The 21,246-nt window shown below is 48.5% G+C and overlaps 1 protein-coding gene across 1 annotated transcript in view; it reads right to left on the reverse strand.

The window, feature by feature from the left end:
• The window catches only part of MLLT6 (myeloid/lymphoid or mixed-lineage leukemia; translocated to, 6), a 141,183-nt gene that overhangs the window by 79,598 nt on the left and 40,339 nt on the right, over positions 1-21,246 (reverse strand). Inside the window, exon 7 of the mRNA XM_015412440.1 lies at positions 15,185-15,292. Coding sequence (XP_015267926.1) covers positions 15,185-15,292 — 108 coding nt within the window. The remainder of the gene's footprint in view (positions 1-15,184; positions 15,293-21,246) is intronic.

The following is a 21,246-nucleotide window of genomic DNA, read 5'->3' on the forward strand; positions in this document are numbered from 1 at the left end:
TTGGAGGACATTAATTCATAGGGTTGCCATGAGTTGTAAGCGCATTGACAGCATTCAACCCCCACCCCAATACCTCTGAACATTTGCAAAACGCTCCCTCCCCACACCCTGTGGCTAATAGCCACGGATGGACTTCTGCTCCGTATGTTTATCCAGCCCCTTCTTGAAGCTGTCTATGCTTGTAACTGCCGCCACTTCCTGCGGCAGGGAATTCCACATGTTCATTTGGGTGAAGAAGTACTGCCTTTTATCTGTTCTAAGCTCACTGCTCATTAATTTCATTGATTGCCCGCGAGTTCTTGTATTGTGCGGACTTCTTTCTCTACCTTCTCTATCCCATGCATAATTTTGTAAACCTATATCATTCATGTCACCCCTCAACTGTCGTTTCTCCAAGCTAAAAAGCCCTAACCTCTTTAACCTTTCTTCATAGGGAAGGTGTTCCATCATCATTTCAGTGCCCTTTCCTGCACTTTTCCCAATGCTATAACACCTTTCTTGAGGTGGGGCAACCAGAACTGTACACAGTATTCCAAATAAGGCCGCACCATAGATTTATACAGGGGCATTATGATACTGGCTGATTTGTTTTCAATTCAAGGCATCAAAGGTGACTGAGCAGAGCAGCAGAATATAGGCCGGTGTCCTCACCTGTGCCTTTTGTGCAATGTTTGTTGGTTTCTCAAAAGCATTTAGTTAGCTGTTGTAGAAGACTGAATGCTGAACTAGATGGATGCCAAGGTTATAGTCTGCTTAGGGCCCACCAAAACCTTGGGCCAGCTTTGGAGGGCTCACCATACCAAGTAAATTTGGACTTGTGGGTCACCATACCGAAAAGGTGGGAACTGCTACACTAGGCTATGATGTAAACAGTTCTGTGTTTAATAGTGCCATCCTTAAGAGAGTTACACCTTCCTAGGCCGATTGACTTCAATGGACTTAGAAGGGTATCACTCTGTTTACAATGGCCATCTAAATTGTCTTGTGAAGAAAACTGCAGCAGTGAAGGCTTTAATATGGTAACTGTTTTGGTATATTCCAACACTGCAGTGTTGAATTTGAGAGAAGGAGATGCCAGAAGACCGAGAGAAAATGAAAACTTTCCCTCTCCTTACTGGAACGGCTTTAGTTTGCGCTTCCAGGTCGGATGCAGAACTCTTTGTTCATTCTGATTTTCCCAGTTAAAGAACTCACTTTGAAAGTTCCTGCATTTTCACACAGACAGAAGTGAGTCCAAATAATTATAATAGACAATTCCTGCCAAGTAGCACACAAAGCGTATTTAAATATATCACCAGCTCAGCCGGATGAGGTCTTGGTTTCTCTTGCCAATCTGGCTTTTTTCTAGGGTTTTTCTTTTTTTTGTTACCACAGTAACTCCCTTGAACTTTGGGTTACTGGGATGAAGCCTGGTTTTAGCACTGGGGACATTATTTCCATGTTTCAAGTCAGGGAAAAAAAATCGATTCACCCACATACTGGACTAGAAAAAGAAAAGTTGCAAAACACATTAACCGTAATCCATAAAGAGAGATTCAGGTGGGGTAACTGTGTTGGTCCAAAGCAGCAGAACAAAGTTTGAGTCCAGTGGCACCTTTAAGAAGTGTGCTTGCACACAAAAGCTTATACCGTGAATAAAACTTTGTTAGTCTTAAAGGTGCCACTGGACTCAGTCTTTGTAATCCACAATGAATTGTTCTACTTGCAGAAACAGGCTACAGAACAAAGATAATGGTTTGGATTCCACCCAAAATGCCCACTGACAGAAGAATGCCTATCAACAGAGTTTGACTTAATCACCTCCCCTCGCCTGCTGCCATCCAAAATGCCCCCCCAAATGCTGTGGGGGGTGGGGGGAAACAGGCCCTCCAGAAACAGCAGGAAGGGGAAATCAGAGATCAGTCACAGGAGTAGGGAAACTAGTGACAAATCAACCCTCCCTTTCCGTCAACAGAAATTCTACGCTAGATCCAACCCAATATAATTCCACCATGTGACTCTGAAATCGAGATGTTTCATCCCTGTAATTTAGGAATGGACGTTCACCAGGACAGCTTCTTAACAAAACCTCCATGTACAGAGGCAGTGTACCTTGGAATAGCACAGGCTGGAAATAATGCAACAGGGCCTTCGTGCCCTATTAGTGATCTTCCCAGGTATAGCTGGCTGACAGCTCTGCCTGGATCTGAGCCAGCAAGAGCAGTCCCACAATTATAATTTAAAGCTGTTTGCTTCCACATGGTCCCCAAGGACTCAACTGGTATATTGCTCGGGGGGAGGGGCACTCATGTTGTATCAACGATACACATATCCCAGAAGGATCCCTATGTGGCTGTTAGAGGGCAGCATTGTTTGTTTCAATGGACGAGAAAGTGCACAATCCTTTCCTGACCCTGTTTACTGTCCCTGTCAGTCTCTACATCAGAATCTTCAGCTCATACCTTTAGGCTGAAGTTGTTAAGAATATAAAGCTGAGAAAAGCGGGGGGAACCTTAAAACTTTGTTAACTAGGTCTGGGTAAGGACCAAAGCAGACAAAACACTGAGAATTCCATGCGGAAAATTTCCAGTGTTTTTTTCCCCCTTTTAAACGACTCTGTATACAAAGCCACAATTTGGATTTGGGACTCTGGCACAGAAGGATCAAGCCTCCCCACCCCAACACACACACACCATTTTCAGGACCCCAGATAAAGAACTAGTCTCATAGCTGCTAATGGTATTGCAATATGTAACTGGCCTTGCTTTGCACTGGATGCAGAGAAAGGCAGTCCAGGAATTTTAAAACAAACAAATTAATCAAACCCCACCCTGTTGCCTTAAACGCCGCAGTGGTAACAGACACTTGTTAGTGTTCCTCCTCCTCGCGTATGGCGCTAGCTGTGCATGAAGCTAACTTATGGCTGAGCCAAGGAAACCCTTTGGTGAGGGCTGCGAGCTGTGGACCTTGCTTGTGGACTTCTCAGGGACATCTGACAGACAACTGCCGGAAACAGGATGCTGGGTGGCCTAGATTCTGACCTGTTATGGCTATTCATTTATGTTATGTTTGGTTTAAAGTAGCCTGTTCATCATTCTCTGTTTGGTGGACATGCCTTTTGAGTGGCCAACCAGTAATGTGTATGTGTGAATGTAAAGTGCCGTCAAGCCTCAGCCAATTTATGGCGGTCCCATAGGGTTTTCAAGGCAGAGACATACAGAGGTGGTGTGCCATTGCCTGCCTCTGCACAGCGACTCTGGCCTTTCTTGGTGGTCTCCCTTCCAAATACTGACCAGGGCTGACCCTGCTTAGCTTCCGAGATCTAACTTGGCCAGGCTAGTCGGGGTAGGGCTACCAAGTACTTACCGCGAATTGGCAGGGTACGTATAGTTCTTGGCGGGAACATTCCCGTGGGGAAAACAGAGGCGCTGCACTATCCTGTCGCCCAGACATGATGTGGGCATGTAGCCAGGCGACGCTTTGGCAATGGGGCTGAAAACTCGATGGTACCATCGAGTTTCCAGCCCCATTGCTAGAGCGTCGCCCGGCTACGTGCCCAACGTGCTTACGTCACATCCGGGTGACAGGATAGTGCGACGTAGCTGTGTTACACGCAAGAATGTTCCGGCGGGGAAGCATGTGTCCCCCGCCGATTTGTAGGTAGGTTCTTGGTAACTCTAAGTCGGGGCTATCCAGGTCAGAGCGGCCTGTAATAGGGCTTACAGCTCAGAATACAGCTAGCCGTTAGGATTTCATTAAACTCATTTAGGTTGGGTTTTTTTAAACTTATTTGTTTGAAATTTTAAATTGTGGTCTTTTATGTGCTTTTATAACCATTATTTTAGTTATACTGTAAGCTGCCTTGAGTTCCACAAGGCAGAAAGGCGGCTAATAAAGGTTTTAAATAAAATCCAAAATTGTGCGAACGTAACAAAGAAAAAGACACCTCAGGGGTCAGTACAGGAAAAGAAACCCCTTCTTCAAGTGAAAGAGAAAGAACATTCACTACTGACATATATTTTTAGGCAAGCCCATAGTCAGGATTTTGTGGCTTGTGGGGCAATTTTTTTTCTGGTGGGGCTGAAGTTCTCAGTGCAGAAAGAAAACCCATTTAGTCAATAGAAAGCTGTTACCAGGATAGATCTCTAAACTGCAAGCTGTCAACCGCTTTAGATGACAGTTCTCAGCTGCTGCAAGTTAATCACGTCTGCTGGCTGAGGGAACAAGTCTGATAACAAGCCGGCAGGTGGGGGTGAGGACTTCTATAGTCAAGAAAGCTAACACTTAGGCAGAAAAACTCTCTTAAAGAAGACCAGTTTCTTGACACAGAGTTAGAAGGGATCCTAGAGGTCACCTACTCCAACTTCTTTGCTCAGTGTGGGAATTAGCCCTGAGCCTGCTTTGGTAGGAAGGGTGGGGTATAAATTGAATTAAATAAATAAATAAATAAATAGTCAGCTACAGTACCCCACACTGCTTAAAGGAGTGCACACCTTTTAAAAAAGTTTTTAAATGATTGAAAAAAGCATTTAGAGGGGAAATTCTTGTGGGACTGTGTCTTTAAGAAAGGAGCGGAGCCTCCAAAAGTCCCACTGTAGCTACGGGCCTGCTTTTAGGTTTGCTAGTTTTCACCCAATTCAATGGCTCACTATCTCTCCTTATATATAATTGAATAGTGGGTGCCAAAGTTCTAATTCTAAAATGCACTCCCTTAGTGTATGGCTGATGGCACTGCTCCTCAGCATATATCGCCACCAATCAGAAGGCAAAGCCCGGGTCCCGCCCACACCACAACTGCTGCGACAACCTGGTCTTTTGCATATGGAAGCTGATTGGACTTCACGCCATTCCACACCTCAAACTCCCCCCCCCGGCAAGGCAGTTGGAATGTCAGTTGCATATGGAACCTGCTGTATTCTGGTGGTGTGCAGGTCCCAGGTTCATGTTTTAAAAGCAGACTGACACTGTTTGCCCAAAGCCAGAGCACTCTCCCAGAGCCTCTTTCTAGATCCCGTTGTATTTATTTCCACAACGGGCCTTATTTCTAGTTGAATATAAACAAATATAACCAATGGGAAATTTGCTCTATATTGAGTCCACACATGTGGAGGAAGGTGGGTCATGGTTACTGTTGCTTGGGCTCTTTACGTACAAATTCAGTTCAGAAGGAGGTCCAGAATGTTTTCATTTCTCTGCACGCTGCAATTATTTATTTGGACTATTTCTACACCTGCCTGTCTCTTGTGCAGTGGGACCCAAGATGGGTAAGAACCAGAAATAAAAAAATTATACCAGCTGCCAAAACTAAACCCAGAAAGCGCACTGCCAAGAGAACAATAAAATAACAGGTCCCTCAATCACAGACCCCTGAATTTTCCAGACTGTTGCCAACATCTTTCAATAAGCCTCAAATACAACCCTAAACTATTTCAGTTTTACAGGCTAATAAGATGGAGTGAGTCTTACTTCAGGGAGGCTTTTGTGAAGGAAGGTGGGGGAACTATAGAAAGACCACCTGCCAGGAGCTGCAGCTGTTTGTACCTTGGCACACAAGGGGATATTGAGAATGTGAACATAAGAACATAAGAGAAGCCATGTTGGATCAGGCCAATGGCCCATCCAGTCCAACACTCTGGGTCACACAGTGGCCAAAACCCAGGCACCATCATGAGGTCCACCAGCAGGGCCAGAATGTGCTACGATAACGAATGGACTTGCACATACTGAATGGATTGGGTCTAGACTAAACTGCCATTTCAACTTTCCACTGCAGTGCAGACCCCCCCCCCCCCGGCAGTCCTCAGGGGCCTCCGTCTCTCATTTCATGGATATCAGTGGACTTCAATGAAAGAGGGGGAGGCAGGAACGTTCCATTCACCACTGGAATGTCTGGACCCACCCCGGTCCATTGTGGATCCATTTCTGGGAATCCAAGCATCCTTCTCATCACAAGCACAGCCTGACAACATAGTTAACCGATCGTAATTCATACTGTGTGGATCCCCCTCCAATTATTCTGTAACATTCCCCCCCCCCAAGCGGGGTACAAGTCTGGCAAGGACAGAAATATGCACCTGGCCTGGGGCTATGTCTGGTAGCTTCGGATCACACCTGTTCACCCGCCACTCCCTGATCCGCATGCCTCTTCTCGCAGGAGGCAACTTGCAAAAGGACCTGGCAGCTGCCACCACAAGATTAATTGCAAGATTTCCCAACGAGCTCGGTGGCCAAGCCAGAGAGGCAGTTTGTGGGGTGCCAAAATTCCAGGTCTGCCTGCTTCAACTGTCCAAAATGCCTCTGAGGGAGAAGCAGCTGCCAGCAGTACCAGATAAGGTCCAGGATGGCAAATGACGCTCTGCATTTTGGGGAAGGCAGATCCAGATGGGTAGCCGCGTTAAGTCTGTCTATAGCAGTTGAAAAGAGCAAGAGTCCAGCAACACCTTAAAGAAGAGGAGGAAGACGAAGAGGAAGAAGAGGAAGAGGAGGAGGAGATTGGATTTATACCCCGCCCTTCACTACCCAAAGGAGTCTCAGAGCGGCTTACAAACTCCTTTCCCTTCCCCTCCCCACAACGGACACCCTGTGAGGTAGGTGGGGCTGAGAGAGCTCTGACAGAAACTGCTCTTTTTCAAGAACAGCTCTTATCACAGCTACGGCTTGCCCAAGGCCATCCAGCCAGGTGCAAGTGGAGGAGTGGGGAATCAAACCTGGTCCTCCCAGATTAGAGTCCGCGCACTTAACCACTACACCAAACTCACTCTAAGAAAATATGTGGTATGGCAGGAGGGTAGGAGCAAACTCCGGAGGATGGCAGAAGACAGGAGGGCCTGGCATGATGTGGTCCATGGGGTCACGAAGAGTCAGACTCGACTGTGCAACTGAACAACAACGGAGCTTTCATGACTCACTGCTCTGAAGAAGTGAGCAGTGACTTATGAAAGCTCCTGCCCTGCCACAAATTTTGTTAAGTCTTCAAGATGCTACTAGACTCCTGCTCTTTCCTACTGGAGAAGGCAGCTATTCTTCTGGGGACAGACAAGAGGGAACAAGAAGGAACAGAGGCCGCTTCCACATGGAGGATTTGCCAGGCTCTCAAGCTGGAGCAGGGTTTGTTGGGGCACCTACCTGACCTTCTTCTCCACCTCCGCTTCTTCCATTGTAATTTCTGTGCTTTACGGAGACTTGCTCAAATCTTTCCCAACCCTACTTTCCCCCAATATTTCTGAAAGATTGTCCACATGTGGACAGAAAGTGTGGATTTCCTTACTTTCCAACCTGTTATCAGGCTCTTTTCCTCTTATACCTGGCATCCCGATGGCTAGAAGACATTGACACCCATCCTCCTCTGGAGGGCCAACAACAGGCCATAGTGGTAGAGACCTTCGTAAGAACATAAGAAGAGCCCTGCTGCATCAGACCAATGGTCCATCTAGTCCAGCACCCTGTCTCGCACTGTGGCCAACCAGTTCCTCTGGAGGGCCAACAACAGGGCATAGAGGCTGAGACCTTCCCTTGATGCTGCTTCCTGGCTCTGGGATTCAGAGGTTGACTGCCTCTGAATGTGGAGGTTCCCCACAGTCACCATCAGGGTTCCCTCTAAGCTGAGTTAGCGTGAGCTAGCTCACAGTTTTTTGGCCTCCGGCTCACACATTTTTGTCTTAGCTCAGGAAGGATGGCTCCAGAACAAACTAATTTATGCAGTAGCCAAATTGCTTGCTCACAACTTTAATGGCAGTAGCTCACAAAGTAAAGTTTTTGCTCACAAGACTCCACACCTTAGAGGGAACATTGGTCACCATGGCTGGTAGCCACTGACAATCTATCTAATCCCGTTTATTCCTGTGGCTATGTCCTCTGGCAGCAAATTCCACATTTTAATCACTCTCTCGGTAAAGGCCTTGTCTTTCTTTTAGTGGGGAAAGGGGAATTAGATGCTCCCCAAACAAAACCTGCCTCTTGCCCCGTCAGCCATATCCATCAGCCTCGGCCCACCGCTAACAGCTCTTCCTCAGACATTCCCAGACCAAGACTGCCACTGGTACATAGATTCTAAAAAGCCAGAAACCTTGGCTCTGCTGCCCTCTCTCCTTCACTTCTGTGCAAATGTAGAATCCTTCTCCTCTAGTTTTGTGTCAGCCAGGCCCATAGCCAGAACATTTGTATGGGGTGTGTGTGTGCAAATGAACAGAGTGGTGGTCAGCCCTTCAGTATTTATTTTCTTTTTTATTCTTTCTACTTTATTACTTACCAATTTTCTACTTGAGATTCAAGAAAGAAGAGGAAGAGGAGGAGGAGGAGATTGGATTTATACCCCGCCCTTCACTACCCAAAGGAGTCTCAGAGTGGCTTACAATCTCCCTTCCCTTTCCTCCCCACAACAGACACCCTGTGAGGGAGGTGGGGCTGAGAGAGCTCTGAGAGAACTGCCCTTGAGATAACTGCTCATGAGAGAACAGAACACGTAGATTACATGGTATTAAAAAATGTAATCAAATATAATTAGATCTCTCTTACATACATCTGATTCCCTGCCCCCCGCAGGCTTTTAAAATCAGGACTCTTCAGCCCTGCTAACTGCTAATTCTGTTCTAGCCAGGGGTCATTTCCTGCAGGAGCGCGCAGGAGCGGAGCTCCGGCAGTAAAGAGCCCAGGGGGCAGGCACATGCAACAAGCCCCGCCCCCTGCTCCCAGCAGCCCTCAGTCAGAGCAAGAAGCAGCCAGGGAAGCTGCAGAGCGCCCCTCCCGGCCCCCTGGTCCAAAACAGTCCAGTGGCACCTTTAAGACCAAGTTTTATTCAGGTACAAGCTCTCCCTCCTCTGCGAGGACAGATCTGCATGTCCCCCCCCCCCAATAGCTAGCAATCCAAAACAGTCTAGTGGAGCCTGAGCGGTGGGTGTGGCCTTCTGACACAATTTCGGTGATGTCAGGGGGTGTGGCATATGCAAATAAGTTATGTTAATGAGTTACGCTAATGAGTTCCTGCACCTCTTTTTCTACGAAATGACCCTTGGTTCTAGCCAACTGTGTAGAGAATTCACATGTGGAAGATTTAATGCTGATTGGAGGGGCATGACAAATGATTGATGGGGCTCAGCCCCTTTTGGCACCGCCACAGCTACAGGCCTGGAGCTGCTCTCCAAATCGCCTGCCACTCATCCTGGATGTCTCGCCTCTCTGCTTTCTTGACCAATGTTGCATTAAAAAAAAATCATTCCATTACCATCATTTTTTTTAACCTGCTTCTCTCCTGCCTCGCTTTCTCTTTTCCTGTTTCCACTGCTTTTCTTGGCGACTCCTTGCCTTCGGGACTGCACTGAAGCCAAACCACCCTTGGCTGCTTAGAAGGCTCGCTGTGTAGACAAGGAAATTGGACCGCCTGAAGCCCGTACAGTTCCAAAGGCAGAGAAGCAGGGATGAAAACCAGCCAGGGCTTCTAAGGTTTGCAAACCACATAATGCGGAATTCTGAGTTCTGTAGCATGTAAAACCAGCTCCTAAAAATGGACTCTAGGGTGAGAGCTAACCTATTCCAGAGGTTCTCAAACAAAAATGGGACACTCCCCCCCTTCCAAACTTTCTCTGCTTCTGGGGAGCCCCTTGTCAAACCAAACCTTTGCCACTTTCCCCCTTCCCCAATTTGAAATGCAAGCACCTCACAACAATTAACAATATACCTATTTTTACGTTTCTTTTTCCATTCACTGAGCATTATTGAGCAATAGGAAACTGGAGGAACTGTGGCACAGTGGAAGAGCATCTGCTTGGCTTGCCGATGGTCCCTGGTTCAATCCCTGGAAGGTGATCTGAAAAACCCTCTGGCCGAGACCCTGGACGGCAGCTGCCAGTCTGAGTAGACAGTACTGGCCTTGAGGGAGCGAAGGGGTCTGATTCAGTATAAGGCAGCTTCACACTGTCTGATCCTGAGCCGTCCCGCCACTCGGGGTAGGGGGGCACGCACCTGGCAGAGGAAGGATCGAGGCTTCTTGTCTCTAGTAGCGGCCTCAGATATGGGGGTGTCTCGAGAGCTCCTTCACTCCTGATGGACACCTTTTCCCTTCCACAGTCCCAGTTTGGAGGTTCATGCGTTTCTCTATTTCCACTCTCTCTTTCACACACCCCTTCCATGGCACCTGGACTGGGATTTATCCTCCCCGGCTGCGTTACGGGCAATCTGCCTTTATTTCTTGCCGGTGCGTGCCTCCCACGTCCCCAAGCCGTTCCTCTAACCAATGCCTGTATTCAACACCGTTTGGTGTACTGGTAGTCCCTATCGGAAGGTCCCCCTCCCGGGAGGCCCTTTCACCAGCCTTGGAAGGCAGGTAAGCGTCTTGGAGATGTCCCCCTCCCCGGGGTCTCCGGGTCTGTTCCTGTGCTCTCCCTCCCAACGCACCACCATGTTTGCACTTGTGGGCCAAACCTACGGTGCGTGATCCATCGGGCCCCTCTGGTGTCCCTTGTATAGGCTGGCCGGGGGCAGGGGGTCCCCCTTCCTGACACACACTTTCATCATAGCTATTTTGCGCCTTGCAGAGAGGCGAACAACCTGGATTTGCCAAAAGGTGTCACGAAGCCTGCTCTCCCAGTTCGCCGTCTTCCAGCTCCGCTCTCCTGGTCTCCTAGAACCCACCTGTGACAGACCGAAGGATCCACTTTTGGGTGTCAACCCACAGTTTGAGAATCATTTCCCTATTCCCAGGCTGCATTCGCCCAGCGAGGATCCTCCAGTTTGTAGTTAACGTGGCTGTGCTACTGCGAATGTGGAGGTGTGCACATTGGCAGTGGAGCTTCCATATGGGTCAGCTTCCTCCATGAACCACCATTTCCCCTGCATTCCCCCCCCCCGCCATGCCACTGGGGGTCTTTTTAAAAAAGCAATATACCACTACAGTGGCTTGACCTAGATAGCCCAGGTTAGCCTGATCTCGTCAGATCTCGGAAGCTAAGAGCGACAGCTAGTATTTGGATGGGAGACCACCAAGGCAGTCAGTCATAACAACATCAGAAGAGCCCTGCTGGATCAGACCAAACAGTCCATCTAGTCCAGCCTCCTGTCTCACACAGTGGCCAACCAGTTCCTCTGCAGGGCCAACAACAGGGCACAGAGGCCGAGGCCTTCCCCTGATCTTGCCTCCTGGCTCTGTGATTCAGAGGCTTAGTGCTTCTGAACGTGGAGGTTCCCCTCAGTCACTGTGGCTAGTAGCCATTGACAGACTTATTCTCCAGGAGTCTATCTTTTAAAGCTGTTTATTCCTGTGGCCCTCACTACATCCTCTGGCAGCGAATTCCACATTTTAATCACTCTTTGTGTCAAAGTAGTATTTCCTTTTGTCTGTCCTGAGCCTACTGCCCATCAGCTTCATTGAACACCCTCGAATTCTAGTATTTTGGGAGAGGAAGAAAAAGTTCTCTTTGTCAGCTCTCTCCATCCCATGCATAATTTTATAAACCTCTATCGTGTCCCCCCTTAACAGTCTCTTTTCTAAACCGAAAAGTCCCAGCCTCTTCAGCCTTTCCTCATAGGGAAGGTGCTCCAACCCCCTAATCATCTTGGTCCGCTGTACTTTTCCCAGCTCTGCAATGCCCTTTTGGAAATATGGTGACCAGAACTGTACACAGTGTTCCAAATGAGGGTCGTGACGCAGAGACAGGCAATGGCAAACCACCTCTTAACATCTCTTGCCTTGAAAACCTTACAGGGTTGCCATAAGTCAACACACAAAAATATACCACTACAGTACTTACTCTTTTAAAGAATTAAAAAACCCTTTGGCGGCATGGTGGGGGGGAAATGAAAGCCATGAGGAGCTGGAAGAAGGGAAAAGGCACCGGTGTGGGTGGGACCTTTGCAAATGGGCATCTTCCCATCCAGTTGGTGTGATAACACACTTGGACTCTGCTCTTCCCAAAAAAGATTGCAGCAAAGGAGGTTCAGCAAAGACCATACTGGAGTTCGGGAAAGGATGATTGGAGCTCGGTTACAGCCTAACACTGAGTGAATATTCCAAGAAAAAGTGCTCCAGTTTGGACACCAAAGTGGAGGAAACCACACTGGAAGTTATTCCTGCTACTGTTCCAACTGGCTGATCTCTTACTTGGGATCCCACCACTTTGATCCTAAATGAACACAGGGATGATGTAATTAGAGCATTCAGACCATCCGTACTACTGTTATCTCCCACATTATCAGTATGGTGCTGAAAGCAGGTAGCAAGGCTTGCTGGAGCTTTGATCCAGTGGGGCCTAAGCACATTATCTTACATGAAATATATGCAAACAGATTATAGGAACAGCACACAGAAAACAGCACGGGTTCCCTGGGAGAGGGAGAGACCCCTGACTTTGAGGGTGCAGGATTAGGAGTAGTCCAAATCTGTTTTGGTGCAGAGCTGTTCAAGTAATATTTGTGGTTGGATTGGGCAGTAAGAAACTAGGAACTGCAAGGAAGGAATTGGGAACCCGCTTCGGACTCAAGTAGTTTTTTCTGATATTCACACAATTCAACCACGACTTTGATTCCGGAGAAACCCCTTGCAAATAAACAAAAATCCTTTCATCCCAAACCTTTGTTACCCTATGAGCTCCCTGTTTCCCTTTGTCATTCGTTGTCATTCTTATTTCCCTAAGCACATGAAGCCTAAATAGGTCTACTCAGAAGCAAGTCTCAGTTTATTTAATGATGCTTCCTCCCAAGGAAGTGTTCTTGAGTGTGTGTTACGTGCTGCTGAGGTGCTTCCAACTTGCAGCAACCCTGTAAAATAAAGTCCTCCAAAACATCCCAGCCTTGCTCTGGTCTTGCGAACGGAGGGCCTTTGTGGCTTCCTTGACTGAGTCAATCCACCTTTTATGTTGGGTCTTCCTCTTTTCCTGCTGCCTTCAACTTTTCCTAGCATTATTGTTTTTTCCTGGACTCTTCTCAAAGTATTCTTAGGAATCTGTACTTCCTTTTAAAATTGCCCACTGTGATAACCAGTGTTCCCTCGAAGCTGAGTTAGTGTGAGAGCTCACAGTTTTTTTAGCCTCCGGCTCACACGTTTTTGTCTTATCTCAGGAAGGATGGCTCCAGAGCAAACTCATTTATGCAGTAGCCAGACTGCTCGCTCACAACTTTAATGCCGGCAGCTCACAAAGTAGAATTTTTGTTCACGAGAATCCACAGCTCAGAAGGAGCACTGGTGATAGCAGTTAATATTTTCAGATACAAACTGACTTAGAGTGTTATTTTCTTATCTGGGTTGGAGGGGTGGGAGGTATTGTTGGTGAGTCCCCTTTAGTCCCAGCAGCATCTTCTTTTCAACATTACGAAACTGACAAAAGTTGTGCCTTTTTCAAAAGTCTCTTCCTGACTGGTTGCAAAGACTGGGGAGAAAGTCTGGTCAATTTCACCAGTGGTACATGAGAATTGGCATGTACAGTAATATGCTTTAAAAAAAACAACACCCACCTCTGTAGGAATCTGAAAATAAAAAACAGTGAAACTTTGCAAGCTCTGAGAGTTTTCACTGGGCTTTTCCAAAAGGCAACAGAAGTGGTTAAAAACCTTGCCAATTTCATCAGTGCTTTAAAATAGAACTGGGCTGTTCAGCAAAAATGTGCATACAGGGCCTTTGGATGGTGGGAAAAAATCCCTCTTCTCCAAGAGGCAGCAGCAATGGGGCAGGAGCCCCTGGGCCGGGGTGGGTGGGTTGCCTTCTGTTTCAAAGGGATCTGCATTGGGTCTACATAGCATGCACCTGTGTGGTGGTGGCGGAAACAGTCCTCAAGTCACAGCTGACTTATGGCGATCCCATAAGGTTTTCAAAGCAAAGGCACGTGGTTTGCCATTACCTGCCTCTGTGCAGCAACCCTGGGCTTCCTTGGTAGCCTCCCATCCAAGTACTAACCAGAGCTGACCCTGCTTAGCTTCTGAGATCTGACACAACTGGGCTATCCTGGGCCTTCCAGGTCACTGCACACAACTGTGTAGGAATTATACAATATATAACCATTGCCTGCCTCCGCAAAGCAACCTGGGACTTCCTTCATAGTCTCCCATCCAAGTCCTAACCAGAACTGACCTTGCTTAGCTTCTGAGAGTTGACAAGACTGGGCTATCCTGGGCTGCCCAGGTGAGTGCATACAACTGTGTAGGAATTATATAATACATAACCATTGAATGCCTCTGTGCAGCAACCCTGGACTTCCTTGGTAGCCTCCCATCCAGGGCTCTTTTTGGAGCAGGAACTCCTTTGCGTATTAGGCAACACACCCCTAATGTAGCCAATCCTCCGAGAGCTTACAGAGCTCTTCTTACAGGGGCTAGTGTAAGCTCTTGGAGGACTGGCTACATTAGAGGTGTGTCGCCTAATATGCAAAGGGGTTCCTGCTACAAAAAGAGCCCTGCGAGTCCCATCCAAGTACTAACCAGAGCTGACCCTGCTTAGCTTCTGGGATCTAATCAGACTGGGCTAGCCTGGGCCACCCAGGTGAGTGCATACAACTGGGCAGGAATTATACAGTACATAAAAGGTAAAAGGTAAAGGTTCCCTTGCTCGAAAGCCAGTCGAATCCGACTCTAGGGTTGCGGTGCTCATCTCCGTTTCAAAGCCGAAGAGCCAGCGCTGTCCAAAGACGTTTCCGTGGTCATGTGGCCGGCATGACTAAACACCAAGGCGCATGGAACGCTGTTACCTTCCCACCAAAGTGGTACCTATTTATCTACTTGCAATTTCTTGCTTTCGAACTGCTAGGTTGGCAGGAGCTGGAACTAGAGATGGGAGCTCACTCTGTCATGCGGCACCCGGGTCTCGAACTGCTGAACTACTGACCTTCCACAGCCTGCAGTTCAGCATCTTAACCACTTGAGCCACCGCAGCTCCATACAATACATAACCAGCACTAAAAAAGTCATAGACACACACACACATATGACTTTTTAGTGGTGGTTATATATTGTATAATACCTGCACAGTATGTGTGTGTGTATACATATGTACACACACACACACACACATATATATATCTCGAATGCAGAATTCTGTGCCCAATAGTAATTTTTACACTGAATGTGCATGCCCTGGTTATGCCTCACTGTTTCACTGGATTTCTTTCTGCAATCAGGCCAACTGAACATTGAAATAAATATCATGTCGATCAATCCCTGTGAACCACTGTTTATTAGTCCAATGACCTTGCAGCACAATACTTTTAATAGCTGCTACTGCTTTTACCTTCTTTGGTTTCTCATGGTGAGACACGTGCTTCTCTTGGGCAGGTGATGTCGACCGGCTTCTCCTTCCCGCTATGAACGAACCCCCTCCGGAATGGCGTGATGTCTTCTGAAGGCACGGGTGGCAGTGGCGGGGGGATGGAGTGGTGGGTGAGGAAGAGAAGAAAATGATAAAGACCAAAGAACCAGAAAGCAGCAGTACGTAACATCACAGCTGAGCTTTCTCCTCCATATCCCTGCCTGCGGGTACAGGGCCTGGTGTAGCCAGAGGCCCAAGGTTGTTGGCACAACCCTTTTGGCATGAACCAAAAAGGAACACCCTAAGGGTTCTTGGCCCTCACCCCATGGCCCCCAAATGAAGCAGCCCAATGGATTCAGAATCAGACTAGGATGAGGTCTTGTGCTGTTTCTTTCGTTTATCCCATTTGTATTTTTTTAAGTGCTTGTGCTTAGGTGTGTTTGTAAGAGGGAGAGAACGTGGCACGGTATAGCCCAATCTCGTCAGGTTTTGGAAGCAAAGCAGAGATGGTACTTGGAAGGGAAACCACCAAGAAAGGCTCTGCAGAGGAAGGCCATGGCCAGCCACCTCTGCTTCTCGCTTGCCTTGAAAGCCCCTCGCTGGGGTCGACAGTAATTTACACACACGTCTGAAAGAGGCTTCAGGTCTCCACTGGGGAGGAAAGCGGGCTACTCGATTGTCTAAATAAACAGAAATGTGGGTTTTGTGGTCAGGACCAAAGGAGGGATGATGAGGAGTTCTGATGAGCTGAAAAGCACAACGTTGTGTGTCATTTTGGACAGCCCCAATAGAAGTTAGTTGGTGGATTGTGTTTCTTTGTCTGACCAAACTATAGTCAAGGAGAGAGTTTTAAAAACATCCCCTCCTCTCAAAATGTCTCCACTGCTCTCTACAAGCAGGCCCCAAGCCTGAGATCCTTCAAAGTAGGGCTTAATTTGGGGTCACTGAAATCTGTTCCCAGGACCCAAGCCATGGGACATAAGTGCTCCCTCTAAGCTGTGGAGTCTTGTGAGCAAACTTTCTACTTTGCGAGCTACTGGCATTAAAGTTGTGAGCAAGCGATTTGGCTGCTGCATAAATGTGTTTGTTCCTCTGGAGCCATCCTTCCTGAGCCAAGACAAACATGTGTGAGCCGGAGGCTTAAAAACTGTGAGCTGGCTCACGCTAACTCAGCTTAGAGGGAACCCACTTGAGATCCCCAGTGGACCAAGCCTAAGGACCAGCATTCAAATCTCCACTCAGCCCAAAAGCTTCACGGAATGGGCTTCAAGCAAACTGCCGTCTCTTTCTTTATCAGTTCCCCCATTTAAAACAAGGAATCAAAGATGTGCCGATCAGGATGAGGCTCAGGTGGTGGACGGACCCAGGGGACATTTTATTAATTTATTGTTTATGCACTGCCTTTCTGCCGACATGAAAGTCAAAACAGCACACGCATAGTCCTCGGAGCTCTTCCATACGGGCGATGGATCGGGGCAGCTCAGTTTCAGCAAGCTCACAGAAACCTGTGCCTTGCCTGGTGCAAGAACTGCTGGACGTTCTGCTGCACATGAAATCAATAGGAGCCACACAGTAAGGCTCTTTCTCAGCTTCCGAATACTTAAACAAGGCACACATAAGACCCAATGAGTGGACTGTGTCCCGGGTTAACCAGTGAGAGGGATCCATGCCATTTCTGCACATACTGTCCTGGGTCAGCCCTGACAGGTATAGTAGCGTTCCCCCCCACCACCAGTGGTTTTAATTTATATATAAAAATATAATGCTGCCTGTCAAACCATCTTCCTCACTGTTATGTACACTGTGGATTTGGCTCTCCAGGGGTTCATGGGGAAAAAGAGCCTTTCCCACCTTTTATAGTAAAGGTTTCCCTTGCTCAAAAGCCAGTCGAATCCGACTCTCGGGGGGCGGTGCTCATCTCCGTTTCCAAGCCAAAGAGCCAGTGCTGTCCGAAGACTTCTCTGTGGTCCTGTGGCCGGCATGACTAAACGCCGAGGTGCATGGAATGCTGTTACCTTCCCTCCAAAGTGGTACCTATTTATCTGCTTGCAATTTCTTGCTTTCGAACTGCTAGGTTGGCCAGAGCTGGGGCCAGAGACGGGAGCTCACTCCGTCACGTGGCACTCGGTTCTCGAACTGCCGAACGACAGACCTTCCGGTCTGCAGCTCAGCGTCTTAACCGCTGAGCCACCGCAGCCCCTACCCCAGCTTTTATACCAGGGACTAAATTGGGGGAAAAAATTGCATGCAAAGAGAGGGCACATGGCTCAATGGCAGAGTACCCGCTTTGTATGCAGAAGGTCCCAGGCTCGATCCTTGGAGACCTCCCCTTAAAAGGTAGGAGGTGACGCGAAAGACCTCCACCTGAGACACTGGAGAGACCGCCAGTCAGACGAAGAACATAAGAACATAAGAAGAGCCCTTCTGGGAGTGCTCCCGTTTTACCTACCTCAGTTGGGCCCTCATGAAGGCAAACAAGATAAGAGATTGAAAAAGCAAATTTGCTCACTGCTATATAAACGTTTATTCATACTAATCACGACAAAAACGGAATGATTGTACCACAGTTTCCTGCTCGTAGTCAAGGGGGGGAGGGGGGGGACCTCCTCCCATGGTGGAAACAAAGTTCAACCGGGCGGTTTGTGAGGCTGAGAGTCAGGGGAGGGGTTGGAAGCCTCCTGTGTGATTTTGGGGAGTGGGGCTGGTATTATTTGTTATCTCAGGGGACAGCATCGACAAGCGCCTTATGACTGGGGGCAAAGTCTTTTTGCTTTGAGGGCTGGGAGTCTTTTATACAATCAGACCAGCTGTGGTTGGAAAGGCAACCGGAAAAGAAATGCAGCACTCTCTGGCTCCCCCCCACACACACTTGCTCCCCCACTTTCTAAATTCATTCTGTCTTCGTCCCCCACCTCAATCCAGCCCCCCACCACCACCTGTTCCGCAACTGAGTGTGCAGAGAACTGTGAATGCAGTGGTGTACATGAAGATCTGCGGCCCTGGGCGCTGATCCAACAGGGGCATCAGAATGGGCATCTCTGACCCCTCCTGAAACCACGCACGGGTGGCACCATTAGAGGCAAACGGCAGATCATCCCAAATCAGGTGGAGACGGTGGAGAAATTGAGGGAGCAGGGATGGCCTTAGGAAAGTCACCTGCTAGGGGAGTAGAGGTGCCCTCCTGTCTTACACGAATCATCTGCTAGGGGCCCTTGAATTCACATGGCTGGGTGGTAAGAAGAAGAAGAAGAGATCTAGCTTTGCCCTCTTGGTGAGGGGCTGTGGCTCAGTGGTAGAGCACTTGCTTGGCATGCAAAAGGTCCCAGGTTCAATCCCCAGCATCTCCAGTTGAAATGACCCAGCAGTAGGTGATGTGAAAGACCTCTGCCTGAGACCCTGGAGAGTCGCTGCCAGTCTGAGAGCCAGTTTGGTGTAGTGGTTAGGAGCGCCGACTCTAATCTGGGAGAACTGGGTTTGATTCCTCACTCCTCCACATGCAGCTGCTGGCGTGACCTTGGGTCAGTTAACAAATTCTTTTAGCTCTGTTCTCTCACAAGCAGTTCTCAAAAAAGCTCTCTCAGCGCCACCTACCTCACAGGCAATGCTCCCCCTAAGCTGTGGAGTCTTGTGAGCAAGAATTCTACTTTGTGAGCCACAGGCATTAAAGCTATGTGAGTGACCGATTTGGCTACTGCATAAATGGGTTTGCTCTGGAGCCCTCCTTCCTGAGCTAAGACAAAAATGTGTGAGCTGGGGGCTAAAAAAATTGTGAGCTAGCTCACACTAACTCAGCTTAGAAGCAACACTGCTCACAGGGTGTCTGTTACGGGAAGGGGAAAGGAAAGGGATTGTAAGCAGCTCTGAGATTCCTTCGGGTAGCGAAGGGTGGGGTATAAATCCAGTCTCTTCTTCTCCTCTTCTGAGTAGACAATACTGACTTTGATGGAGTCCATCAGTTCCCCCATCTGATGGTCTGATTCTGTATAAGGCAGCTTCCTGTGTTCATATTCATGTGGTGTGTGGGTCCTCTCTACATGGGAATTTGGGGAGGGGTGGGGAAGACCATTCAGCCACGCACTCCCCCACCCTCCAGTGTGAAGTGGTACTGTCAAGGCGCAGATTAAGATGAGACCAATCCTTAGAATCAGCTACATTCCCAGAATGCTCCACACAGACATGCCAAAAGGGCCAAATAATTCCTCACCAGAGTAGTTTTGACTTGGGGAAATGGTTTAGGGGAGACAGAAGCCCCTCCTCGCTCCATACTGCGGCTCCAGGCCGAATCTGGCCCCTGTGGGTTTTTAAAATGCCCCTCCCCTTGGCTGCTGTGTGGCTGCAGGGAACATGGGCTGAGCCTGGGTCACCTGGACCCGAGTTGTTAGAAAACACGGTGCCTCGTTTGGCCCTTAATCCGCCCGGGGAAAGAGAGCAGGAGGGGCAGAGAACACCTTCTGCCCACTGAAGGTCCTGGGTTCAGTTCCTGAGACCTCCTGTTAAAAGGCTCTCAGGCAAGATGGGAGTCCAATGCTCCCTCTAAACTGTGGAGTCCTGTGAGCAACAGTTCGACTTTCTGAGCTACCGGAATTAAAATTGTGAGCGAGCAATTTGGCTCCTGCATAAATCAGTTTGCTCTGGAGCCATCCTCCCTGAGCGAAGACAAAAATGTGTGAGCCGAAGGCTAAAAAGCTGTGAGCTAGCTCACACTAGCTCAGCTGAGAGGGAACACTGGTCGGGACTAGGGGATACCCCTCTCGGCCTGGGGCCCTGAAGAACAGCTGCCAGCCACGGCAGGCAACACCAAGCAAGATCTGTTTCTAGTGCACTTGTAGGGCTATCTTTCGGCCATGCTCCTGCAGAGTGCAGGGGGTTGGACTAGATGACCTGCAAGGTCCCTTCCAGCTCTAACATTCCATGACTCTATGTATGTTCAAGGGGATGTGAGCTGCTCATATCCGGCCCACTCACTCCTCAGCCTCTCTCTGGATTTAGTTGAGCAGAGGCAGTTCTGTGCTGTGCTCGCACCGACTTTGTGTCCCGGGGGCTAGTCAAAATCGACTCCTACGCACAAGATTCTCCAACCCAGCTGACTCTGGCACTCGTCTGGCAACCCCCTTTCAGGACATTCCGGCTCTGCCTCAGCCTGTTCGTTGGGCTCAGGGTGGAATATTCACCATTTGGAGCCAATGTCCCCTTAACTTGGGCCACTAAAAGGCAGCCCGAATGAAAACAAAAGTTTTTAACAGTATTTCCGGGAAATAGAAAGGCTTTTCAAATCGGTAAGGGAAAGAAGTCCTGCACGTTTGCGGATCATCATTTACGGACAGATCTCTGTGTGCCTCTGCTGTCTTACTTGGTAACACAGAACGGAACTCTGGGTTGCCATTTGGCCTGGAGGGGGGGGGGAAGTCCTGTCCCTCTGACAAAAGCTTAATGGGATATTATTTACCTCCGTGCCATGCAAAGCCTCTACGGCCCATTTCCACACATAAAGGGACATTTTTTTCTCCGGGCTGATTGGCAGCCCTGTTTTTTAAATGGTCAAATCAGTCACAGGGGACAAAAGAGAATCAGTCTGATGACACTGGGGACAGACGAGACGGCTGTTTTAAACCTCACTCCCCTACCCTACTCTACGTTTCTCTTGCATGCAAGGAGGCTGCTTCTTCTATAGGAGAAAACACAGAGGTACCAACGCATTGCTAGATGATGCACTTTTGTTATACTTTCACAATTATTGGCAACTCTGTTGTGAATCACTGCTGGACAGCAACAATGGCAGAATATCCAACCATGTGTGGATACATCATGAGCCTCTTCTCTCCCTAGGGTTGCCTGCTGGCCAGGACCTGCCCCCCCCCCCAGAACTTTTGGGGAGAGGCACAGGATGGACACGACGCCACACAATACACTGATGTCACATTTGGGCAAAAATCCAGACATGATGTCAGCCGATGCTCTGGACTTTTTGGATATTCCTGACGTCACATCCAGGTTTCCACCAGGATCTGACATCAACAAGTTGTATGACATCATTTCCCCTACCC

This window comes from Gekko japonicus, unplaced genomic scaffold (genome assembly GCF_001447785.1).
Source record: "Gekko japonicus isolate JY-2015 unplaced genomic scaffold, Gekko_japonicus_V1.1 scaffold8, whole genome shotgun sequence".
Lineage (NCBI taxonomy): Eukaryota > Metazoa > Chordata > Lepidosauria > Squamata > Gekkonidae > Gekko > Gekko japonicus.